This window comes from Triticum dicoccoides, chromosome 6B (assembly GCF_002162155.2).
Source record: "Triticum dicoccoides isolate Atlit2015 ecotype Zavitan chromosome 6B, WEW_v2.0, whole genome shotgun sequence".
Lineage (NCBI taxonomy): Eukaryota > Viridiplantae > Streptophyta > Magnoliopsida > Poales > Poaceae > Triticum > Triticum dicoccoides.
Genome location: NC_041391.1, coordinates 519,112,066 through 519,139,917, shown reverse-complemented (window position 1 = coordinate 519,139,917; position 27,852 = coordinate 519,112,066). Strand labels below are relative to the sequence as shown.

General features: G+C 42.8%; 1 protein-coding gene across 1 annotated transcript; it reads left to right on the top strand.

The window, feature by feature from the left end:
• Positions 1-24,541: 24,541 nt before the first annotated feature.
• On the top strand, positions 24,542-25,428 carry LOC119320358 (FCS-Like Zinc finger 6-like). The gene is made up of 2 exons (XM_037594468.1): positions 24,542-24,890; positions 24,993-25,428. The coding sequence occupies exons 1-2, from the start codon at positions 24,610-24,612 to the stop codon at positions 25,168-25,170; spliced, it is 459 nt and encodes a 152-aa protein (XP_037450365.1). The 5' UTR covers positions 24,542-24,609; the 3' UTR covers positions 25,171-25,428.
• Positions 25,429-27,852: the final 2,424 nt, after the last annotated feature.

The following is a 27,852-nucleotide window of genomic DNA, read 5'->3' as shown; positions in this document are numbered from 1 at the left end:
AGTTCAGGATAGCCACCGAGTCAAAGCTGGCTTGCTGCAGTTAAACCCCACCACCCCTTTGTTGACAATGATGCATATGTAGATAGTTCTGATGTAAGTCTTGCGGGGTACATTTGTACTCATGTTTGCCTATTTTATGTTTTTGTAGAGAGACTTCAGTCTCACTTGTAGTTCCACGTGGACTTCGACGTTTAGCTTGCTACCTCAGCTACGATCTTGTGCCCTCGGCAGGATCTTGTAGATAGTCAGGCTTCACAGCCCTTTTTCATTTGTAGATGTATGTACTCAGACATGTTAAGCTTCCGCATGTGCTTTGACTTGTATGCTCTGAATGTTGGGTCATGAGACCCATGTTTGTAATATCTCGCTCCTCGGAGCCTAATGAATAAAATACTTGAGTTGTAGAGTCATGTTGTGATGCCATGTTGTATTTTCACATATCGAGCATATTGTGTGCATGTTATTGAAATGCTTGGTATGTGTGGGATCTGACTATCTAGTTGTTTATCCTTGGTAGCCTCTCTTACCGGGAAATGCCTCCTAGTGCTTCCACTGAGCCTTGGTAGCTTGCTACTGCTCTGGAACACTTAGGCTGGCCGACATGTGTCCTTGTTTGTTCCTGTGTCTGTCCCTTCGGGGAAATGTCACGCGGTGTCTACCGGAGTCCTGTTAGCCTGCTACAGCCCGGTTTATTGGAGTCCTGCTAGCCCAGTTGCTACAGCCCGGATTCACTCGCTGATAACCGACACGTTCGTTGTTGGGTCAAGTATGCTTGTCCCTATAAGTTAGTGCCACTTTGGGTTCACGACTAGCCATGTCAGCCCGGGTTCTTTGTCATATGGATGCTAGCGTCACTATCATATACATGAGCCAAAAGGCGCAAACGGTCCCGGGCCAGGTAAGGTGCCACCCGTGGGAATACCGTGCGTGAGGCCGCAAATTGATATGATGTGTTACATGCTAGATCTGTGTGACTTAGGATCGGGGTCCCGACAGCTTTGGTATTAGAGCCTGACTGCCTGTAGGATTACCAAGCCAAAGCGGTCGAAGTTGAGTCTAGAAATTCTTTAGTTATATAAAGGAATTGATTGTGGGATGGAACGTAAGGCTCTTTTTACTCCTTATACCTTATTCCTTCTGATCTGAGTCATCCTATCTTTCCTACGGGGTTAAGGAACTAGGCTTTCTCTTCTTTCTATCAGGATCACGTGTTACTAATCCGTAGACTTACAAGATTGTTGGATTTAAGCCTCAATTCAGTTTCTTCTATCTCCGTATATTCTTAATTGATCTTAGAACCTTGATATTATGATGATCGAGTGGTTATGCCACCATTTTTGTAGCATGTCTCAAATCTTTTGAGCATTTACAGCCGTTATGCTGTCCGAGTCATCCCAGGTTTCTAAACAGTCTGATGAATTTGCAAATCCCTTCTTACCATTTCGAAGTTCCTTTGTGCCAGATTAACCACACTAAACGGTGAGTTGAGGTATTCTATTGCCTCGACATATATGTTGGAATTATTATTATGACCCCAGATGTCTAGAGTATCATCTAGTAATCTAGCCATGATTTGTGTCCCAGTGTGATGATTCTGGCCTTTATTCTCGAAAGCATCCCGTGATGCCACTTAGTAGTAGGTATTCTACTCCTGGGTTTTGAACCCGAGATTCACCCTACTTACCTCATGTTGATAGTGTTTGCTAGCTCCTTTAGGTTATTAGTAACCTTTGTATTATTCCTCGTGGTCCGTGGTATTTCCTTCTTCCAAATACTATGAACTACTTATGGCAGAAGTTCCTCGTTGAACCGAAAGATCACAATCAGAGTGCTCTTGATGAGTTCTCGATTCTATGTTACCCTGCCAGTTCTACCTTTCTGTATAGGTTATCTGGAAGAAATATGTTGAACTTGTTCAACATACTAATATATGCATCCACAACTCGGAAAATCATATGTTCTTTTGGGTTGTCCCTCTTTAGTTGTTATCTGACCTCCGTCTATCATTTGATAGTTAAGAGCGTGGCATGCATTCATGCTCATCGATATCTATTATTCACGTGTTCCATCAAGCCATTCTATTCCAGAATGACTAGGAGAAATGAACTCCAATACCTCATCCATATCTAGGATTGGGTCAAAGTAGTCATACTCCACAGATCAAAATACTAATCCAGTTTTTGTTCTGTTCCACCTTGGAGTGTTACCATATTTATATCAAGAATATCATGGGAATTGCACACTCTCCTATGAACTCTTGATACAGTGATACTTCTCGCCCTCATTATTCATTTCTCGACTTCCGTGTTGTTGCAACCGGAATGCCGACGAGTGAACTATGATGTGTGAAATCAATACCCCTAGCAACTAGTTGCTTGGTAGTAAATGGACAATATTCTCATTCTTAGCATGTTGGTTATTGAATCATCATTCTAAGATAGATTGTGCTACCTAGTCCTTATTTCCTGGTGCACTCTTCGATTGATGAGTTAGGATTTTGTCAAATCCTCGCTCATTTGATCATATCGTCTTGCCCTGAAAAGCAATATTGTTCTCGAGCTTAGTGACATATCGGTGGTTCGTGATTTTTCCTATATCTTCTCGGAAGTATTACCAGGTTGTCACCTGACCGCTATGTTGAGCTCGTGATCAAGTTGGTTTCTTGTAAACCACCCCTTCTCCAAGAATCCATGTTGGATACCCCTGAGCTAGTTGGTTAAGCTAAACGACAACTTGGAGAGTTGGAAGATAAAAGCTTACCTAACTTAGTTCGTTTCAAAGGGATATCCTAGTGTTGGTGTGTTAGTTGAAGAAAGATGATATCTTCATCGATTGGTCCCTGTGATCAGTTGTTGGACTTATTGTCTTATAGAAACTTTGATTTGAGTATGAGCTATCGTCAAATCAAATCAGAACCAATGCTGTTCGTAATGTTGTCTCACTTTTGGTTGATCCCTCGAGCATGCAGCATTACATCTTTTGGTCTGACCAACGCTATCACCTTGTTCACATAATGGTGGAACTCCAGTGATATGGAAATTCCGATGAGTTGTTGTTGAGCCTATCAGCAACATTTTATCTCCTCCATAATTCATGATGAATGTCATACTAGCGTTGGAAACTTGTGTAAGCATTTTCTTCGTGTTCCGTTCATGAAGGATATGCTTGGATGAAAGGAGTGACTTCCTCTAATTCATATGCACCTGGTGTAAGTTGCCGCCATGAATTTGAGAAAGGTTTGTTTTGTTTCCTCTGGAATCGTCCCAAGTCAGTCATGCATGTGCAAAGTATATTGTGGTTTGGTAGATTAATTACCTCCACTCCATATGTATTCCGTAGCACACCAAGCCACTGATTGATTTGTTAAAGGAAAAGGAGTTGATGTGCTAATCCTAGGTCATGCACAAGACTTCGACATCCTCGATGATGGTTCCCCTTCTGAACTCGGTAGTGTTTTATTATAAGACTACCATGTGGTCATGCTTGTCTTGGACAACGTGTCCACATGTTATAGCAGAACCAGCTCATGTTTTGGAGCTTGCTATTGTAGTTCATTCCCCGAGAATCTTGCAATGTCATCTCATCGATTTGTGTTACAAACTTTCATTTTTCTTTCTAGACTCGATGAGTCTGGAATATCCTGACACCAACCAGATGTGAATCTCAGGCAAATATGATGGTTGGACCATTTTCCAAGAATTGTAATATTGGTCTCTCGATAACCGGTAAAGTGGATGTCGTGGCCAACACACCCAGCCGGAAGACCTATTATTGTAGCATCTCTATTGAAGAAAGTTGGCCACCTCCCCATGAGGATTTCATAGGATTTACCTCCGTAGTTAATCCTTACATATTCCTGTGCTCCCGAAGTCCGACCTTTTACTTGATGTTTCTAGGTACCAAACCATTTTAATAAATGGGTTGCGCTAGCACATCAAGGAGAACATTAGAAGCGGAGTGCAAAATGTCTCTCGGTTGATCATCCAGATTTTGTTCCCTTGGCCTTGCTAAGGTGAAATCTGAGAAGAGATATCTTCCTTTGCATCTGCATCCTCCACCAATATCCATCATGGTGGTATGTTGTGTTGCTGGGATCCTTGTCACGGATATCGGTAAAACCTTGATGAATATGGAAATGCTCAAGTTCTTGAGAGCACACGCAAGCACTAAGTGTTATCCGGCACTAATTGGGATTGCTCCCAGTTTTCCTCGATTATACTATAACTTTTCAATAGTGGACTCACTCTCTACTGTTGAGTTTCTCCCTAGTTACTAGAATCATTCCCAGCATTTGCAATTTTTGTACCCAGCTTGCACCGCCAATGTGCCATTCTACCACGGGTCCCATCCATTTCCGGTGATAAGAAAAATCATCCATTGCGTTGTCTTCAACAAGTTAATCCACGTCATCCATACTAGTCCGAGTATGTCATTCTACCGAACTCCTCCAAATGATCGATTGTGATTTGCCTTAAGCTGGTATAAAGAGTTTCGATGATCTTTGAATCAAAGGTGATTTTTCTGCCACTTAAGGGATGATTCCACGAGTCACCTCCTCTAAGATGTCTCGTTATGGTATCATGGCAACTCAACTCCTCGCTACGTTGACAACCGTTCACCACCCTCTTAAGTGTGGAATTGTTGTCTACCTAGTGAACCCTCGTCATCTGTTTCACCCCATCCCTTTGGATGTGTGTTTCGTGTCCCAGCTCGAGAGATGTGCTATGTCTTATTCCGTGAGTTGATCCTGAGTTGCTTGATCTCCGAGAAGATCGATCCTTCTTGAGTTTTCCCCTTTTCCTCTCGTTGTCATGTTGAATGGAGTTCTCAAAGCAAGACGTCAAGATCAAGATGAAGCAATGAATCAACATCTTCGAGAAAGGCAATTGGATCATGAAGATCGTGTTAGATTGGTGTCCCCTCTGTCTTCTTACCTCATGTCTTGAATCTCGGGACGAGATTCTTGTTTAGTGGGAGTGAGTTGTCACATCCCTAGCTTCTGGCAATGCACTAGTGCTAGCCTTTGGTGATGCATCATGTTTACTTTTTACAGAAAGTTGAAATGGGGATTGCCTAAACCCTAGCATTAAAGGAATTCACTAGGTTCACCTAAAATATTTTCAGTAAGTCCAAATGGCTTTCAAAAATGTTCATCATTATGGGAAATACTGTAAACAGTAGCCAGAGGTGATGCACATTTTTCCATGACAAATTTGGGATCTGAATTAAATCATACTCTATTTGAATTTGGGCATTTAAATTCTATAAAATATTTAAAATGTCCAAATAATCCTAAACTGAAATGTTCCATGTTGGATATATTCCAAACAGTGGCCATGAGCAGTTTGGTGATTTTTGAGTGTGCCTAAGTATTTTTAATAAAGCCCAACATTTACAGAAGAAATAGAAAAACAGAAAACTAAATAGAAAAGAGAAGGGAGAGAAAGTCACCTGGACCTACCTGCTGTGCAGCCCACCTGGCCAGGTCACCTAGCGGCCGAGTTGGCTGGCCCAGCCCAGCCAGCGCTGCCTGCTTCTTCAACCTTCTGCCAGAAGGAGAAGCAGGTGCGTGGCGAGCGCGCAACCGAACGCGGCCACCTCCTACTTGCCGCCGAGCCCCTGGTCGCATGGATGAATGCCCCGGTGTCGTCCCGATCCGCCCGACCTCTCTCAATCTTCCCCTGCTCCCTCTCTCGCCGTTTTCCACCTCACCGAACACGCTCGCCGCTGCCGACGAGCACCACCGCAGCCATCGCCTCTCCCTCGTCCCCTCGAGCAGTCCAGAAGCTCCGCCTCGTCGCCCTAGCCCTCTCCACCGAGCCACGCAGCACCGAAAGCCCCCGAACGACCTCACCGAGCTTGTCTTCAACCTCCCGATGCCGAGATCGCCATCACCGTCCCGTCGCCGTCTCCGCCTACCCGTGCTCTCTGTCTACCTCGCCCGACTCGCTGTGAGATCCTGCGTCGAACCCCCCCTCTTCTCCGCGTCGTTTGCTCACCGTAGGCATCGCCCCCTGGATGTCCGTAGCACACCGCCGCCTGAGCTCGCCGTCGACGTAGCTTTGGTGACCATTTGGTCACCCCGGCGAACCTAACGCGTTCGCAGCGTCCCGTAGAGCATTACTAGCGCAAGCATCCTCCCGTTTGCATGCCGCAGGAGCTAACCCGTGGCCACCCGAACTCCGGCCATCGCGGCCGAGCTCCTCGCCGTCGCCTCCGGCCGCCCCAGGCCCGGCTGGCTCCACCACCCGACGCACGCTGGTCTGGGCTCTCGAACGAGCCCAGCCACGCTGCAAACGGGGCACCACACCCCGTGCCCGAGTGCCCCACCGCGTCCGCTACCGCCGGCGGCTAAACGCTGGCGGGTTTGACCTTGTTGACCAGGGGATTTGACCTCCCCTGGGTCAATGACATGCGGGCCCCACCCAGCTAATTAATGTAGTTTAGGTTTAAACTTAATTAGTTTAACCTAGGTTAGTGCTAATTAAACTAGGTTAGTTTAGTTAGTCACTGATACACTGGACCCACTGGTCAGTTTGACCTGGACCGGCCCTGTTGACCGCTGACATCACAGTGATGTCATGCTGACGCAGTTAGTCAGTTTCTGGATTTAATTTAATCAAGGAAATTCCAGAAAATGCCCTAAACTCCTAAAAATCATATAAATTCAACCATAACTCCAAATGAGATAAATTATATATGAAAAATGATCGGAAAAATCCAATCTATCCATCTGTACCATGTTCATGCATGTTAGAACAACTTATAGCTGTTGTTTAGTAAAAATCATATGTAGGGCATTTAAAACATCACATATGGAGTTTGAATTTGAATCGTTGATTCAAACCAACTTCATTTAACTTGATGCTAGTTGCATTAGCTCAGTCCATAGCATGTTGCCATGTCATGATCATGCATCATATTGTGCATTGCATTGATTGTGTTCTTCCTTGTTTGCCGGTGTTTGTCCCCTCCCGATAGACGTGGTTCAGACGATGAGTTCGATGACACCGATGAAGAACTATACTATCTTCGAAAGTGCCAGGCAAGCAAAACCCCTTGTTCATTCCGATACAATCCCACTCTCCCGCTCCTGCTCTCTTTTACTGCATTAGGACAACAACGATTCAACTATTACATGCTGCGGTAGTTGAACCCCTTTCCTCTGCATGACATGTCATTGCCACAGTAAATAGATGAAACCATTAGCATGAGTAGGATTTGTTTGAGCCCTGATGTGCCTACTCATTCATGCTTGTTTGTCATGCCTGCTATTGCTTAGAGTTGAGTCAAGTCTGATTCCTCGGGGATGAATTGGAGGTGTGTGAACATGTCCTACTGTGTGTGAGCTAAGTGTGTGAACACGATTTGGTAAAGGTAGCGGTGAGAGGCCATGTAGGAGTACATGGTGGGTTGTCTCATTGCAGCCGTCCTCAGGAATTGAGTTCTGTGTTTGTGATCCATGAATAGCTACTACCACACATTGGGATCCTTAATTGACTCTCTCGACTTATTAATCAACATGATCTCTGTCCAGGAGTTGCAACTAGTTTCTGGTGTTTATAGGTAGTGCTAGTAGTCTACCAAGTGGCACCCGGTACAGGTGGGCTTGGGACAGACTAGGTGCAGTGGCACGATGTACCAAGTGGCAACCGGATGGTGGGCTTGGGAACCCTGCTCACATCGTTTGGAGTCGTGAGCGACACCCCGGCCGGATCTCCTTGCGGATGGAACCCTAATAGGCGATAAACCTCGATGAGAGACTTGTGTGGTTAGTCAGGTCGTGGCCGACACCCTCGCCAGGCTTCCGCTTGAAGGTTGCCGAGATACATGACGTGTACATGGCGGTAAGTGGTGAGAGCGTGTGTGAAGAAGTACACCCCTGCAGGGTTAATATGATCTATTTGAATAGCCGTGTCCACGGTAAAGGACTTCTGGGTTGCCTGTACAGTTCATAAACAAGTGAAAGTGGATACTCTAAAATACGCAAGATAAGCGTGAGTGCTATGGATGGCGTTCTCGTAGGGAGACGGGAGCGGATCCATAGTGGTGTATTGATATGGTGAATATGTGGACTCGTGTGCGCCACCTCAAAAGAGTTGCTTGCAGTCGTAGTTCAGGATAGCCACCGAGTCAAAGCTGGCTTGCTGCAGTTAAACCCCACCACCCCTTTGTTGATAATGATGCATATGTAGATAGTTCTGATGTAAGTCCTGCTGGGTACATTTGTACTCATGTTTGCCTATTTTATGTTTTTTGCGGAGAGACTTCAGTCTCAATAGTAGTTCCACGTGGACTTCAACGTTTAGCTTGTTACCTCGGCTACGATCTTGTGCCCTCGATAGGATCTTGTAGATAGTCAGGCTTCACAGCCCTTTTTCATTTGTAGATGTATGTACTCAGACATGTTAAGCTTCCGCATGTGCTTTGACTTGTATGCTCTGAATGTTGGGTCATGAGACCCATGTTTGTAATATCTCGCTCCTCGGAGCCTAATGAATAAAATACTTGAGTTGTAGAGTCATGTTGTGATGCCATGTTGTATTTGCACATATCGAGCATATTGTGTGCATGTTATTGAAATGCTTGGTATATGTGGGATCTGACTATCTAGTTGTTTATCCTTGGTAGCCTCTCTTACCGGGAAATGTCTCCTAGTGCTTCCACTGAGCCTTGGTAGCTTGCTACTGCTCCAGAACACTTAGGCTGGCCGGCATGTGTCCTTGTTCGTTCCTGTGTCTGTCCCTTCAGGGAAATGTCACGCGGTGTCTACCGGAGTCCTGTTAGCCTGCTATATCCCGGTTTACCGGAGTCCTGCTAGCCCAGTTGCTACAGCCCGGATTCACTCGCTGATGACCGACACGTTCGTTGTTGGGTCATGTATGTCTGTCCCTGTAAGTTAGTGCCACTTTGGGTTCACGACTAGCCATGTCAGCCCGGGTTCTTTGTCATATGGATGCTAGCGGCACTATCATATACGTGAGACAAAAGGCGCAAACGGTCCCAGGCCAGGTAAGGTGGCACCCGTGGGAATACCGTGCGTGAGGCCGCAAAGTGATATGATGTGTTACATGCTAGATCTGTGTGACTTAGGATCGGGGTCCTGACACCGGAACAGGGTGCCGATTGGTTTTTGGTGGCTACAGAGGCTTGCGGCGGCGGAACTCCCGATCTAGGTTATGTTCTGGAGGTTTGGGGATTTATAGGAGAGGTTGGCATCGAGAACAAGTCAGGGGCCCCACGGAGAGTCCACGAGGCAGGGGCGCGCCCTCCACCCTCATGGGGCCCACGGGATCCCCTTCGATAACTCTTCGTTCCAGTATTTTCTATATTTTCCAGAAAAAATCTCAATTGATTTTCAGCACATTCCGAGAACTTTTATTTCTGCACAAAAACCAACGCCACGGTAGTTCTGCTGAAAACAGTGTCAGTCCGGGTTAGTTCTAACCAAATCATACCAAAATTATGTAAAAATATTATAAACATGGCATGAATACATCAAAAATTATAGATACGTTGGAGACGTATCAATCATCCCCAAGCTTAATTCCTGCTCGTCCTCGAGTAGGTAAATGATAAAACAGAATTTTTGATGTGGAATGCTACCTAACATATTTATCAATGTAATCTTCTTTATTGTGGCAAGAATATTCAGATCCATAAGTTTCAAGGAAAAAATTTAATATTGACATAAAAACAATAATACTTCAAGCATACTAATAAAGCAATCATGTCTTCTCAAAATAACATGGCCAAAGAAAGCTACCCCTACAAAATCATATAGTCTGGCTATGCTCTATCTTTATCACACAAAATATTTAAATAATGCACAACCCCGATGACAATCCAAGAAATTGTTTGATACTTTTGATGTTCTCAAACCTTTTCAACTTTCACGCAATACATGAGCGTGAGCCATGTATATAGCACTAAGGTGGAATAGAATGGTGGTTGTGGAGAAGACAAAAAGGAGAAGATAGTCTCACATCAACTAGGCGTATCTACGGCTGTGGAGATGCCCATCAATAGATATCAATGTGAGTGAGTAGGGATTGCCATGCAACAGATGCACTAGAGCTATAAGTGTATGAAAGCTCAAAAAGAAACTAAGTGGGTGCGCATCCAACTTGCTTTCTCACGAAGACCTAGGACAATTTGAGGAAGCCCATCATTGGAATATACAAACCAAGTCCTATAATGAAAATTCCCACTAGTATATGAAAGTGACAACATAGAAGACTCTCTATCCTGAAGATCATGGTGCTACTTTGAAGCACAAGTGTGGTAAAAGGATGGTAGCATTGCCCCTTCTCTCTTTTTCTCTCTTTTTTTGTTTTTTTGGGCCTTCTTTATTTATGGCCTCTTTTTTTCGTCCGGAGTCTCATCCCAACTTGTGGGGGAATCATAGTCTCCATCATCCTTTCCTCACATGGGACAATGCTCTAATAATGAAGATCATTACACTTTTATTTACTTACAACTCAAGAATTACAACTCGATACTCAGAACAAAATATGGCTCTGTATGAATGCCTCCGGCGGTGTACCAGGATGTGCAATGAATCAAGAGTGACATGCATGAAATAATTATGAATGGTGGCTTTGCCACAAATACGATGTCAACTACATGATCATGCAAAGCAATATGACAATGATGAAGTGTCTCATAATAAACGGAACGATGGAAAGTTGCATGGCAATATATCTCGGAATGGCTATGGAAATGCCATAATAGGTAGGTATGGTGGCTGTTTTGAGGAAATATATCTCGAAAGTTGCACGACACAAGAGAGGCTAGCAATGGTGGAAGGGTGAGAGTGCGTATAATCCATGGACTCAACATTAGTCATAAAGAACTCACATACTTATTGCAAAAATTATTAGTTATCAAAAAAAGTACAACGCGCATGCTCCTAGGGGGATAGATTGGTAGGAAAAGACCATCGCTCATCCCCGGCCGCCACTCATAAGGAAGAGAATCAATAAATAAATCATGCTCCAACTTCATCACATAATGGTTCACCATACGTGCATGTTACGGGAATCACAAACTTTAACACAAGTATCTCTCAAATTCACAACTACTCTACTAGCATGACTCTAATATCACCATCTTCATATCTCAAAACAATCATAAAGAATCAAACTTCTCATAGTATTCAATGCACTTTATATGAAAGTTTTTATTATATCCCTCTTGGATGCCCATCATATTAGGACTAAATTCATAACCAAAGAAAATTACCATGCTGTTTAAGACTCTCAAAATAATATAAGTGAAGCATGATAGTTCATCAATTTCTTCAAATAAAACTACCGCCGTGCTCTAAAAAGATATAAGTGAAGCACTAGAGCAAACGACAAATTGCTCCGAAAGATATAAGTGAAGATCAATGAGTAGTTGAATAATTATGCAACTATGTGAAGACTCTCTAACATTTAAGTATTTACAATCTTAAGTACTTTATTCAAACATCAAGCAAAAAAAATAAAATAAAATGACGCTCCAAGCAAAACACATTTCATGTGGTGAATAAAAATATAGCTCCAAGTAAAGTTACCGATGAACGAAGATGAAAGAGGGGATGCCATCCAGGGCATCCCCAAGCTTAGGCTCTTGGTTGTCCTTGAATATTACCTTGGGGTGCCTTGGGCATCCCCAAGCTTAGGCTCTTGCCACTCCTTATTCCATAGTCCAACGAATCTTTACCCAAAACTTGAAAACTTCACAACACAAAACTCAACAGAAAACTTGTAAGCTTTGTTAGTATAAGAAAATAAATCACCACTTTTTGTACTGTTGTGAACTCATTCTTAATTCATATTGGTGTAATATCTACTGTATTCCAACTTCTCTATGGTTCATACCCTCCGATACTACTCATAGATTCATCAAAATAAGCAAACAACACATAGAAAACAGAATCTGTTAAAAATAGAACAGTCTGTAGTAATATGTAACTCTCGAGTACTTCTGTAACTCAAAAAATTCTGAAATAAATTTCTGGACGTGAGGAACTTTTCCATTAATCTTCTGCAAAAAGAATCAACTTAAAATCACTCTTCTGTTAAAAATGACAACTAATCTCGTGAGCGCAACGTTTCTGTTTTTTTACAGGAAGATCAAATTAACTTTCACCCAAGTCTTGCCAAAGGTTCTACTTGGCACTTTATTGAAACAAAAGATATAAAACATGATTACTATAGTAGCATAATCATGTGAACACACAAAAACAGTAGGGGTAAATATTGGGTTGTCTCCCAACAAGCGCTTTTCTTTAATGCCTTTTTAGCTAGGCATGATGATTTCAATGATGCTCACATAAAAGATAAGAATTGAAACATAGAGAGAGCATCATGAAGAATATGACTAGCACATTTAAGTCTAATCCACTTCCTATGCATAGGTATTTTATGATAAAACAACTTATGGGAACAAGAATCAACTAGCATAGGAAAGCAAAACAAGCATAGCTTCAAGATTTTCAACACATAAAGAGGAAACTTGATATTATTGCAATTACTACAAGCATATATTCCTCCCTCATAATAATTTTTAGTAGCATCATGAATGAATTCAACAATATAACCATCACATAAAGCATTATTTTCATGATGTACAAGCATATAAATCTTGCTACTCTCCACATAAACAAATTTCTTCTCATGAATAGTAGTAGGAGCAAACTCAACAAAATAACTATCATGTGAGGCATAATCTAATTGAAAATTAAAATCAAGATGACAAGTTTCATGGTTATCATTATTCTTTATATCATACATTTCATCACAATAATCATCATAGGTAGCAACTTTGTTCTCATAATCAATTGGAACCTCTTCCAAAATAGTGGATTCATCACTAAATAAAGTCATGACCTCTCCAAATCCACTTTCATAAATATTATAAGATTAAACATCCTCAAAAATAGTGGGATCATTACTTCCTAAAGTTGACAGTCTTCCAAACCCACTTTCATCAATATAATCATCATAAATAGGAGGCATGCTATCATCATAATAAATTTGCTCATCAAAACTTGGGGGACTAAAAATATCATCTTCATCAAACATAGCATCCCCAAGCTTGTGGCTTTGCATATCATTAGCATCATGGATATTCAAGGAATTCATAATAACAACATTGTAACCATGCTCATCATTCAAAGATTTAGTGCCAAACATTTTATAGACTTCTTCCTCTAGCAATTGAGCACAATTTTCCTCCCCATCGTTTTCACGAAAGACATTAAAAAGATGAAGCATATGAGGCAACCTCAATTCCAATTTTTTTGTAGTTTTCTTTTATAGACTAAACAAACAAGAAACTAAAAGATTCAATTGCAAGATCTACAGATATACCTTCAAGCACTAACCTCCCAAGCAACGGCGCCAGGAAAGAGCTTGATGTCTACTACGCAACCTTCTTCTTGTAGACGTTGTTGAGCCTCCAAGTGCAGAGGTTTGTAGGACAGTAGCAAATTTCCCGCAAGTGGATGGCCTATCAATCCGTGGGAGGCGTAGGATGAAGATGGTCTCTCTCAAACAACCCTGCAACCAAATAACAAACAGTCTCTTGTGTCCCCAACACACCCAATACAATTGTAAATTGTATAGGTACACTAGTTCGGTGAAGAGATGGTGATACAAGCGTAATATGGATGGTAGATATAGGTTTTTATAATCTGAAAATATAAAAACAGCAAGGTAGCAAGTAACAAAAGTGAGCTAAAACGGTATTGAAATGCTTCGAAACAAGGCCTGGGGTTCATACTTTCACTAGTGCAAGTTCTCTCAACAATAATAACATAATTGGATCATATAACTATCCCTCAACATGCAACAAAGAGTCACTCCAAAGTCACTAATAGCAGAGAACAAATGAAGAGATTATTGTAGGGTATGAAACCACCTCAAAGTTATTCTTTCCTATCAATCCATTGGGCTATTCCTATAAGTGTCACAAACAGCCCTAGAGTCCGTAGTAAAATAACACCTTAAGACACACATCAACCAAAACGCTAATGTCACCTATATACTCCAATGTCACCTCAAGTATCCGAGGGTATGATTATACGTTATGCATCAAACAATCTCAGATTCATCTATTCAACCAACACAAAGAACTTCATAGATTGCCCCAAAGTTTCTACCGGAGAGTCAAGATGAAAACGTGTGCCAACCCCTATGCATAGCTTCCCAAGGTCACGGAACCCGCAAGTTGATCACCAAAACATACACCAAGTGAATCAACAGAATACCCATTGTCACCACGGGTATCCCACGCAAGACATACATCAAGTGTTTTCAAATCCTTAAAGACTCAATTCGATAAGATAACTTCAAAGGGAAAACTCAATCCATTACAAGAAGGTAGAGGGGGAGAAACATCATAAGATCCAACTATAATAGCAAAGCTCGTGGTACATCAAGATCATGCCAAATCAAGAACAAGAGAGCGAGAGAGAGATCAAACACATAGCTACTAGTACATACCCTCAGCCCCGAGGGTGAACTACTCCCTCCTCGTCATGGAGAGCGCCGGGATGATGAAGATGGACACCGGTGATGGATCCCCCCTCCGGCAGGGTGCCGGAACAGGGTCCCGATTGGTTTTTGGTGGCTACAGAGGCTTGCGGTGGTGGAATTCCTGATCTAGGTTATGTTCTGGAGGTTTGGGGCTTATAGGAGAGGTTGGCGTCGAGAACAAGTCAGGGGGATCCACGGAGAGTCCACGAGGTAGGGGGAGTGCCCTCCACCCTCGTGGGGCCCATGGGACTCCCCTCCGGTAACTCTTTGTTCTAGTATTTTTTATATTTTTCAGAAAAAATCTCCGTTGATTTTCAGGTCATTCCGAGAACTTTTATTTCTGCACAAAAACAACACCACGGTAGTTCTGCTGAAAATAGCGCCAGTCCGGGTTAGTTCTAACCATATCATACCAAAATCATGTAAAAATATTATAAACATGGCATGAATACATCAAAAATTATAGATACGTTGGAGACGTATCACCGCTGTCGGTCTACGAGGGTACGTGGACACACTCTCCCCCTCTCGTTGCTATACATCTCCTAGATAGATCTTGCGTGAGCATAATAATTTTTTTGAAATTGCATGCTACATTTCCCCATAGTGCCATCCGAGCCAGGTCTATGCGTAGATGATATGCACGAGTAGAACACAAAGAGTTGTTGGCGGTGATCGTCATACTGCTTACCGACAATGTCTTATTTTGATTCGGCGGTATTGTTGGATGAAGCGGCCCGGACTAACCTTACATGATCACGTTCATGAGGCCGGTTCCACCGACAGATATGCAACTAGTTTTGCATAAAGGTGGCTGGCAAGTGTCTATTTCTCCAAATTTAGTTGAATCGAATTTGACTGCGACCGGTCCTTGTTGAAGGTTAAAACAACAAACTTGATAAATCACCATTGTGGTTTTATGCCGTAGGTAAGAATGGTTCTTTCTAGAAGCCCGTAGCAGCCACGTAAAACTTGCAACAAAAAAGTAGAGGACATCTAACTTGTTTTTGCAGGGCATGTTGTGATGTGATATGGTCAAGACATGATGTGATATATGTTATTGTATGAGATGATCATGTTTTGTAAAAGTTATCGGCAACTGGCAGGAGCCTTATGGTTGTCGCTTTATTGTATGAAATACAAACACCATGTAATTGCTTTACTTTATCACTAAGCGGTAGCGATAGTTGTAGAAGAAATAGTTGGCGATACAACCACAACGCTACGATGGAGATCAAGGTGTCAAGCCGGTGATAATGGAGATCATGACGTTGCTTCAGAGATGGAGATCAAAAGCACAGGATGATGATGGCCATATCATGTCACATATTTTGATTACATGTGATGTTTATCTTTATGCATCTTATTTTGCTTAGTACGGCGGTAGCATTATAAGATGATCCCTTAACTAAATTTCAAGGTATAAAGTTTCTCCCCGAGTATGCATCGTTGCAAAAGTTCTTTGTGCTGAGACACCACGTGATGATCGGGTGTGATAGGCTCTACGTTCACATACAATGGGTGCAAGCTAGTTTTGCACATGCGGAATACTCGGGTTAAACTTGACGAGCCTAGCATGTATAGGCATGGCCTCGGAACACTGGAGGCCAAAAGGTGGAACGTGAATCATATAGTAGATATGATCAACATACAGATGCTCACCATTGATGACTACTCCATCTCACGTGATGATCGGACATGGTTTAGTTGATTTGAATCACATAACATTTAGATGACTTGAGGGATGTCTATATAAGTGGCAGTTCTTAAGTAATATGATTAATTGAACTTAATTTATCATGAACTTAGTCGTGATAGTATTTGCATATCTATGTTGTAGACCAACAGCTCACGTTGTAGCCCCCCTATGTTTTTTGATATGTTCCTAGAGAAAACTAAGTTGAAAGATGATAGTAGCAATGATGCAGACTGGGTCCATGATATGAGGATTATCCTCATTGCTGCACAGAAGAATTATCTCCTTGATGCACCGCTAGGTGACAGACCTATTGCAGGAGCAGATGCAGAAGTTATGAATGTTTGGCAAGTTCGATATGATGACTACTTGATAGTTTAGTGCACCATGCTTTACGGCTTAGAACCAGGACTTCAAAAATGTTTTGAACACCACGGAGCATATGAGATGTTCCAAGAGCTGAAATTGGTATTTCAGACTCATGCCCGTGTTGATAGGTATAAGACATCTGACAAGTACTTTGCCTACAAGATGGAGGAGAATAGCTCAACCAGTGAGCATGTGCTCAGAATGTCTGAGCACTACAAGCACTTGAATCAAGTGGGAGTTATTCTTCCAGATAAGATAGTGATTGACAGAGTTCTCTAGTCACTATCACCAAGCTACTAGAACTTAGTGATGAACTATAATGTGCAAGGGATAGTGAAAAAGATTCTCGGGCTCTTCGTGATGCTGAAATCGATGAAGATAGAAATCAAGAAAGAGCATCAAGTGTTGATGATTAACAACACCACTAGTTTCAAGAAAAGGGAAAAGGGTAAGAAAGGGAACTTCAAGAATAATGGCAAGCAAGTTGCCACTCCCATGAAGAAGCCCAAAGCTGGACCTAAGCCTGAAACTGAGTGCTTCTACTTCAAGGAAATGGTCACTGGAAGCGGAACTGCCCCAAATATTTGGCGGATAAGAAGGATGGCAAGGTGAACAAAGGTATATCTGATATACATGTTATTGATGTGTACCTTACTAGTGCTCGTAGTAGCCCCTGGGTATTTGATACCTGTTCAGTTGCTAAGATTAGTAACTCGAAACAGGAGTTGCAGAATAAATGGAGACTAGTTGAGGGTGTGAAGTGATGATGTGTGTTGGAAGTGGTTCCAAGATTGATATGATCATCATCACACACTCCCTATACTTTCGGGATTAGTGTTGAACCTAAATAAATGTTATTTGGCGTTTGCATTGAGCATGAACAAGATAGGATCATGTTTATTGCAATATAGTTATTCATTTAAGACAGAAAATAATTGTTATTCTGTCTACATGAATAAAACCTTTTATGGTCATACACCCAATGCTAATGGTTTATTGAATCTCGATCGTAGTGATACATATATTCATAATATTGATGCCAAAAGATGCAAAGTTGATAGTGATAGTGCAACATACTTGTGGCACTGCCGTTTAGGTCATATTGGTGTAAAGCATGGAGAAACTCCATGCAGATGGACTTTTGGAATCACTTGATTATGAATCATTTGATACTTGCGAACCATGCCTCATGGGCAAGATGACTAAAACTCCGTTCTCCGGAACAATGGAATGAGCCAATGACTTATTGGAAATAATACGTACCAATGTATGCGGTCTGATGAGTGTTGAGGTTCGTGGCGGGTATCGTTATTTTCTGACCTTCACAGATGATTTGAGCAGATATGGGTATATCTACTTAATGAAACACAAGTCTGAAACATTTGAAAAGTTCAAAGAATTTCAGAGTGAAGTGGAGAATCATCGTAACAAGAAAATAAAGTTTCTACGATCTAATCATGGAGTGAATATTTGAGTTACGAGTTTGGCCATCATTTAAAACAATGTGGAATAGTTTGACAACTCACGCCACCTGGAACACCACAGTGTAATGGTGTGTCCGAACGTCGTAATTGTACTTTATTAGATATGGTGCGATCTATGATGTCTCTTACAGATTTACCATTATCGTTTTGCGGTTATGCATTAGAGACATCTGCATTCACGTTAAATAGGGCACCGTCAAAATCCTTTGAGACGACACTATATGAACTGTCGTTTGGAAATAAACCTAAGTTTCGTTTCTTAAATTTTGGGTATTCAATGCTTATGTCAAAAGGCTTCAGCCTGATAAGCTCGAACCCAAATCGGAAAAGTGCGTCTTCATAGGATACCCTAAGGAAACAATTGGGTACACCTTCTACCACAGATCCGAAGGCAAGATCTTTGTTGCCAAGAATGGAACCTTTCTAGAGAAGGAGTTTCTCTCGAAAGAAGTGAGTGGGAGGAAAGTAGAACTTGATGAGGTAATTGTACCTTCTCTCAATTTGGAAAGTAGCTCATTAGAGAAATCTGTTCCCGTGATGCCTACACCAACTAGAGAAGAAGCTAATGATGATGATCATGAAACTTCATGTCAAGTTACTACTGAAACTCGTAGGTCAACCAAAGCACGATCCGCACCAGAGTGGTACGGCAATCCTGTTCTGGAAGTCATTTTACTTGACCATGACGAACCTACAAACTATGAAGAAGCTATGATGAGCCTTGATTTCGATAAATGGCTTGAGGCCCTGAAATCTGAGATAGGATCCATGTATAAGAACAAAGTATGGACTTTGGTGGACTGTCCGATGATCGGCAAGCCATTGAGAATAAATGGATCTTCAAGAAGAAGACTAACGCTGATAGTAATGTCATTATCTACAAAGCTCGACTTGTAGCAAAAAGGTTTTCGACAAAGTTCAAGGAGTTGACTACGATGAGACTTTCTCACCTGTAGTGATGCTTAAGTCTGTCAGAATCATGTTAGCAATTGCCACATTTTATGATTATGAAATCTGGCAAATGGATGTCAAAACTGCATTCCTTAATGGATATTAAAGAAGAGTTGTATATGATGCAACCATAAGGTTTTGTCAATCCTAAAGGTTCTAACAAAGTGTGCGAGCTCCAGCGATCCATCTATGGACTGGTGCAAGCATCTCGGAGTTGGAATATACACTTTGATAAGGTGATCAAAGCATATGGTTTTATATAGACTTATGGTGAAGCCTGTATTTACAAGAAAGTGAGTGGGAGCTTTGTAGCATTTCTAATATTATATGTTGATGACATATTGTTGATTGGAAATGATGCAGACTTCTGGATAGCATAAAAGGATACTTGAATAAAAGTCTTTCAATGAAAGACCTGGTGAAGCTGCTTACATATTGGGCATCAAGATCTATAGGGATAGATTGAGACGCTTAATAGGACTTTCACAAAGTACATACCTTGGCAAAGTTTTGAAGATGTTCAAAATGAATCAGTCAAGTAAAGGGTTCTTGTCTGTATTGCAAGGTGTGAAGTTGAGTATGACTCAAACCCCGACCACGGCAGAAGATAGAGAGAGAATGAAAGTAATTCCCTATGCCTCGGTCATAGGTTATATAAAGTATGTCATGCTGTGTGACCTATTGTGTGCCTTGCCAATGAGTTTGGCAAGGGGGTACAATAGTGATCTAGGAGTAGATCACTAGACAGCGGTCAAAATTATCCTTAGAGTACTAAGGAAATGTTTCTCGATTATGGAGGTGATAAAGGGTTCGTCGTAAAGGGTTCCAATGATGCAAGCTTTAAAACTAACCTAGATGACTCTAACTCTCAGCACGGATACATATTGAAAGTGGGAGCAATTAGCTAAAGTAGCATCATGTAGAGCATTGTAGACATAGAAATTTGCAAAATACATACGGATCTGAATGTGACAGACCCGTTGACTAAACTTCTCTCACAAGCAAAACATGATCATACCTTAGTACTCTTTGGGTGTTAATCACACAACGATGTGAACTAGATTATTGACTCTAGTAAACCCTTTCGGTGTTGGTCACACATGGCGATGTGAACTACGGGTGTTAATCACATAAAGATGTGATTTATTGGTGTTAAATCACATGGCGATGTGAACTAGATTATTGACTCCGGTGCAAGTGGGAGACTGAAGGAAATATGCCCTAGAGGCAATACTAAAGTTGTTATTTTATATTTCATTACATCATGATAAATGTTTATTATTCATACTAGAATTGTATTAATCGGAAACTTGATACATGTGTGGATACATAGACAAAACACCGTGTCCCTAGTATGCCTCAACTTGACTAGCTCGTTAATCAAAGATGGTTAAGTTTCCTAGCCATAGACATGTGTTGTCATTTAATGAACAGGGTCAAATCATTAGGAGAATGATGTGATGGACAAGACCAATTCGTTATCTTAGCATTATGATCGTTCAGTTTTATTGCTACTGCTTTCTTCATGTCAAATACATATTCCTCAAACAATGAGATTATGCAACTCCCGGATACCAGAGGAATGCCTTTTGTGCTATCAAACGTCACAACGTAACTGGGTGATTATAAAGATGCTCTATAGGTATCTCCGAAGGTGTTTCTTAGGTTGGCATAGATCGAGATTAGGATTTGTCACTCCGAGTATCAGAGAGGTATCTTTGGGCCCTCTCGGTAATGCACGTCATAAGAAGCCTTGCAAGCAAAGTGACTAATGAGTTAGTTACAGGATGATGCATTACGGAACGAGTAAAGAGACTCGCCGGTAACGAGATTGAACTAGGTATGAAGATACCGACGATAGAATCTCGGGCAAGTAACATACCGATGACAAAGGGAATAACGTATGTTGTCATAACGGTTCAACCGATAAAGATCTTCGTAGAATATGTGGGAGCCAATATGAGCATCCAGGTTATTTATTGGAGAAGTGTCTCGGTCATGTCTACATAGTTATCAAACCCGTAGGGCCCTCACGCTTAACGTTCGATGACGATTTTGTATTATATGAGTTATGTGATTTGGTGACCGAATGTTGTTCGGAGTCCCGGATGAGATCATGAACATGACTAGGAGTCTCAAAATGGTCGATAGGTAAAGATTGATATATAGGATGATAGTATTCGAACACCGGAAGTGTTCCGGGGGTACTGGGTACGTATCGGGTCACCGGAAGGGGTTCCGGGCATCCCCCGGCAACTACATGGGCCTAATGGGCCAAGAGTGAGACAGACCAGCCCCTAAGGGCCTGGTGCGCCCCATGTAGGCCGAAATAGAGGGGGGAGGAAAGAGGAGAAGAGAGAAAGGAAGGGGGGGATTCGGCCTCCCCCTTTCCTTCTCTCCCCCCTCCTCCTTCCTTCCCCCTTCAGGAATTATGGTAAGGGAGGGGGCTGAATAGGATGAGGGCCCCAAGTAGGAGGCCTTGGCTGCCCCCTCTCCCTCCCACCTATATATATGAAGGGGGAGGCGCCTAGAACACACAATATTGATTCCTAGCCGTGTGCGACGACTCTCTCCATAGTTTACGCCTCCGGTCATATTCACGTAGTGCTTAGGTGAAGCCCTCCATGGATCACTTCACCTCACTGTCGCCACGTCGTCGTGCTGACGCAACTCTCCCTCGACACTTTGCTGGATCAAGAGTTCTAGGGACATCATCGAGTTGAACGTGTGTAGAACTCAGAGGTGCCGTACGGGCGGTGCTTGATCGGTCAAAACGAGAAGAAGTTTGACTACAACAACCACGTTAACAAACGCTTCCGCTTTCGGTCTACGAGGGTACGTGGACACACTCTCCTCCCTCTCGTTGCTATAGATCTCCTAGATAGATCTTGCGTGAGCATAAGATTTTTTTTTGAAATTGCATGCCACGTTTCCCCACACCTCTCCTCTCCGACCCTCCTCCTGCTCTTACGCCGGCGCATGCAACCCCACCACCATAGCTCATGTTCCCTTCCTCCCGTGGCTGCTCCACCCTCTCTATCGTCCCTCCTCCATCGCCCATCTCCTCCATCTGGACCTAGCCGTCCGGCCCCGCTCCTCCTCATCTCTATCCTTGCTCCAGGGTGCACCGTACCCCCTCCTCCTCCTCTGCCGCCGGTTCCTCTCCTACTCTGGTGCCCATCTCCTCCTCTGTGGTGTATATTATATTCAGATAAAAACATTGGCTTTCTCCACTGCAAGTACTACTATGTCCCTTTTATTGTGATGATGGTCTGGATGTTAGGCAGCTACAAATTGTTTGTTGGCATCAATTTGAATATGTATTTTGTTACAGCACCAACATGATAGTCCGCGAGAAGATGTTCTCACACACTCATGAATGGCATTGCTTCAGCAAGATGCCAAAGAGCAGAGAGTAAGTTGCTTCACAAGGATTTTTCTTCAGTTTTATATCAGGAATTGCTTGAGATGCATGATCTATTTGCAGCAAAAGGATTTTTCTTTAGTTTTTGTTCGTCTATCCTAGAAGACTGAGTATTATTCAGTTTTGCATAGATTGAGAAAAAATAAAATAAAAGATGTAACTTGTATTTTTTCCAGCTGAATAGATGATATGATATGATAGTATTTGTTATATAGTCACACATTATACAAATTTTGATCTGATTCATAAAAGAGCACTATGCAAATTCATAGTTTGACATCCAAACATGATATGGTATTGAAACCTCACTGAGATTCCATGGTCAATTCATGAGCATCCAAACAAGCGAATTTGTATTCATGTCCATTACAGTTTCCTTGTCGGATTGGTATTGAAACCAATTCAATATGAAGGCATCGAATACATACATCCAAACACAGCTTAGCATAATTGAACAACATGATATGCCCCCAAAAGTCATAAATAATCACTCTAAAGTTCCCTCTTTTGTTGGAGAAAGTAGGATGGTATCACTTAGGTGCGCTAACATAAAACCACCTCAAACTCGTCTTTCCAATCTTAATATATTGAACCACCCCTATGTCTCACAGATAGTCCCAGAAATTATACTAAGACAACACAGTATGATAGCTATCATCATTCAACCTTGTATGCATAAAGTACCCCCATGTCACTACATGTATCCGCAAGTTATACTAGACATGCGTCATGTAATCTCAAATCCAAAAGATTCAATCTAATATAAAGAAACTCGTAGAGCAGCAGGACTCCATTCACCACAGAAAGAATAGAGAGGGAAACATCATAAGATCTATACAATCAAGATCGAAAACTTTTAAGAACATGAGAGAGAGAGAGAGAGGTGTTGATGGAGAGGTGCAGCCCCAAGGTGAAGGAGGCGACGACGATGGCCACGGCGGGTGGCATCTCCTTGTCCCCCCTTCTTCCTTGGAGATGGTGTTGGTATATATGGAGGAGTCTCTCCCCTCTTGATGACTACCAAGGGAGAGATAGATTCGTGATAATGGATGGTTGCCTCAAAAGTTAGGGTTTCCTCTCTTTGTATAGACCGGGGCGATGTCTCTCGGCCTTTCGATCAATACCCCTTTGATTCAAGGACTCTTGGGCACCTCTAGAACCTTCCTAGGTGATAGAGGTAAAGGTGTCCCGATTTATCGATAAGGAGTAACTATCGTTTTGGGTGAAGTAGACTTTGACGGCCCGACTACAAACGTGCGAAGGCGTTGCGCCTTAGCAACCGGTAAAGCAACTCCAAGAGGTTATTGACCACGCCGGAGCACGATCAACCTGTCCACGAAGGTCTAATTCCTGCACGCAAACGAAAAACAAGCAAAACTAAGATTGCAATCTGGATATTCTGATTTAAGATGAAAGATTTATTGATGAAAGTTTGGGGTTCTATGAACGTCTTGGTTTGGTCTTTGGACACAAACGACGTACTTGCAGCTATGGCAAACTTTAATCCAGACAAAACTCATAGAAAACGCTACGAGATTGGTCTATTTATATAGGATTAAGGGGCGACGGCAAATAGGGTAGAAGCACATCCCAAGGCACCAAAAACATAACCCTAGACCGTACAAGACCCATTTCACCATTAGTTCTTCTATATAAACAAAGCGGCAAAGCACGCCTTCATGTTCTCGTTTATACATTATGAGCTAACTAGCGCAAAGAAGCCACATGCCATTTTCATCCATTACTACCAACCTTAGATAACACGGCAAAAAGGCTTACATAACTCGCGCATCTCCTGGAAATCCAGGGTGTCATGCTGTATAAACAGGAAACTAGTATCTATCTTTAGGTTCATGTGAGGAACACAAACACGTGCGTGGTAATGGCAGATACTAAACGATCCTTATGCCAGGACACAACTTTACCTTTTTGGCTCTCCATGGCCAGATCAAGGCCACCTGCGTGTATCGAGTGGTTCTCCTAGTCCTAGAAACATAGAACATGGCTAGAGCTAAATCGGTTAAAACCGTTAGCTCTTTGCCTATTAATCGGCCTCCGTTGGCTTCTTGTCTCTCTCGAGCGCGTCTTCTAGGTTTCCTTCGCCTCCTTCCTCGGCTCCCGACCCGGCGGCAGGTTGCGTGCCAGCTGACGGGGCCGATGGAGTTCAACGCATCCTACTTCCACGCGTTCGGCAACCCCGACTTCGCGGCGGTCTTTTCCGACGGCAGCGCGCAGGCCCTCCGGCCGAACCCCTCCGCCGGCGACGGCGAAGGAGCCAGCGTGAAGGCGGAGAAGGGAGCCGCGGTGGCTAGGCCCACCGCCACCCCCTCGTCCGTCACCTTTGTCGTCCCCGACGAGGAGCTGGGGGAGGCGCACCACTTCCTGAACGAGTGCTCCCGCTGCCACAAAGGCCTCACCGGCGACATCTTCATGTACAGGTCAACTATGCTCGCACGTCATGATAGAAACTGCGTACGCCTTGCTTGCAAAGAGAAATGTTATTGACATTGTGCACCCACGCCATGCGTTTGGTCGTTCAGAGGGGACACGCCGTTCTGCAGCGAGGAGTGTAGGAGGAAGCAAATCGAGACGGAGAAGGCGAGACACCGGAGGAAGAAGCAAAACTCCCCCAAGGCGCAGGCGCAGGCGGCGGCCGCCGCGGCAACGGCGGCGGAGAGAGAGAGCGCGCCCCAGGTGCGGCGGCCGCAGCCACAGTAGGGCTCCACCATCAATCAGGCCTTTGCCGTTGCACGGTTTCAGCATGCATGCGTGCCTGTAGAAGAGCGTGAGCTCCTACGTACGTACGGACAGAGGAAGAGCATATATCCTAGTTACACGTCGGGAATGGTACTACCGCGTACTATACACATTTTTGAATCACGGGTCCATATTCCCACTTGTTTGTAATTTCTAGGGAAAATTGCTCCTCTTTTTGTTTGCTTCCTGATTCAGATCACGGCCACTTGAAGAACCTATGAGCCATTTTCTTCTACCCTGTGTCTATTGTATCTATTGTTTTCTTTTCTTACGATAAAAACCAGGCGATCTACGCATATCATTAGGATAGGGAAATGAAAAAAGGTAAATGAATTGTTTACACGAGAAAAGGCGGAAGAAAATAAAAATTACATAAAGGGCTACATCTCCAGCAAAAAATGCCAGCCAAACCTGCTCAAGGTCTTCCTTGACAACGTCAGCTTGTGACGAGTTGTTGAAGATCCACATATTCATTTCTTTTCAAATATTCCAAAACACAAATGTAGCCGTCTGAAAGAAATAGCATCCCGAACAACAATTTTCATGTTCCACCAATCATTAAGGGAGTAGAAACGTATGCGTCGTCCCATGAGGGATAGAGAGCCAAGTTAAAACAATACATCACATGGCGAAAGACAAAAACATGCACACGCGCCAGATGCTCATTTGTCTCGTAACCGGTCAGGGAAAGCTTGCAAATCTCGTCGTAAATCTATCTGTGTATGGCAAGCCGATCCGCCATAAGAGCCTCCGAGTGAAGAAGAAGTCACATGAAATTCTTGGATTTGGGCTCAAGTATGTAGTTCCAAAATTTTCTAATCATCAAAGGCATCATGGCGCCAACAAATTGAAGATGGTACGTGTTGATGCCAAGTACTAGCCAGAGGATGAAGCAGACCACATGACGGAGTCATTAGTTACGGCTTGCATTGAACATCTTGGAGCTTGGTGCCGAGTAGAATTGACAGCTCCAATGGAGCGCATCCAGTGGTCATTCAGCGGCTCCTTAACCATTGCTTAAGCCTCACAAATTGAAAAATTGGTAGTGCTATATCTTTCATACTATCCCCAATAGTGACGGTGGTGACCTTTTGAATAGATCTATATCATTAGGACCCCATGACCTGTCCGGAGTGGTCCAAGAAAACCCCACCAACAGAGGCGCAACACGCTACCAAATCTATCAAGACCAAGGATACTGAGACCTTCAAGCTCCTTGGAGTGACAAACCATGTCCCCGTCATAGAGTTGGGTAGGAAGAGGACATGCATATGGAAGATGTCGATGGCAACAAGGACATATTGTGCAAGAGTAATTCTGTCAGCACGGGTGACGTTTCTACTTTTACAACCTTTTAGCTTAGACCCCACTTTATCAATAAGGGGTGAAACCATTTTGTTTTTTGAGCTTTCTAAGGTGCAAGGGAAAGATCTTGTGCTCGTCGGGAAGTGAAAGAGGCAATCTTGCAAACCATCCACTCGGCAATGAATTGAGTTTTTTCTTGTCTTTTTCCAGGTTTGTTAAGAATACAACTAGCATCACCTAAGCACCTCAGAACTTCAACAATAGCACACATCTCATCAACGCCTGCGTTGGCAGAAAACGAGGAACCATCAGCATAAATAAGGAGCCTATAGAAACCATTTTTCTCTTTAGTTAGCTTGAGAAGGCCCTCCTCGTCTACCTTCATAATGAGATTCTTTAGGGGTATCTTTTTATTTTTATTGTCAATGTTTCCTTGTTTACAAGAACTATCATGCCATTATAGGTGGGCTAAACCTACGACGTAATCGCATCGTAAGACCGGACTGCTAAACTAGCGTGTCTTGGTTCATAGTATCGGCCACGAAGCACCACAAATTTACATGAGGTCTTTTTTTTAACAACGCAAGGCACCAACGGGTGCCTAATTTCATTTCAGCTCATAGAAGTAGTACATGAGAGTTCACCATGGCTAGAAGTAAGAAGAACAAGAAATAAATTACAGCCAATGGATAAGAGCTGAAAGGCGTACAACAGATAGGTTGACTAGAGCATCAACCTGATGACCAACATGTATTGGTAAAAGAAAAGGAAGAAGCACAAAAGCCTATCCAAAAATGCAGATAGAAGAACTCCAGGCGCTTAGTTGCCACTCCAGATGAAAAAAAAAAGCCTAAAAACAGTAATTGATCTTGATAGAATTGGTATTCGACTGCAACTGAGGCTCCTTCATGCTAATAGCAATGCACTATGTGCAACGTACTTCCTGCAAGCTGCAAATTTGAAAGGAGAGACACCACTGGGCATGAAAGATTTGAGTGAGAATGAGAAAAGAAAGAAACTTGAACATCTCCAATAGATCTAAAAAACTGTTGGGCAAGATTATGAGCAATGCCATTAATTTCTCTGGAAACATGAAAGACGTGAGGAAGCAGATTAGAAGTATTTTTAAAGAAACTAGCCAATTCTCGTCCAACGTGAAAGACTAGCTTGATAAGAGGAATCCATATAAGTAATGCATTTCCTCGTGCGACAATCAATATGACACTAAGTACAATAGAAGAGTTAATGTTTTCCTTGTCATCCACCTATGTGCCCGAGCAACTTCAGCGAAAGTCGCGCAATGCCCCTGCGATTTCATCACAAGTGATGATGGGGGGG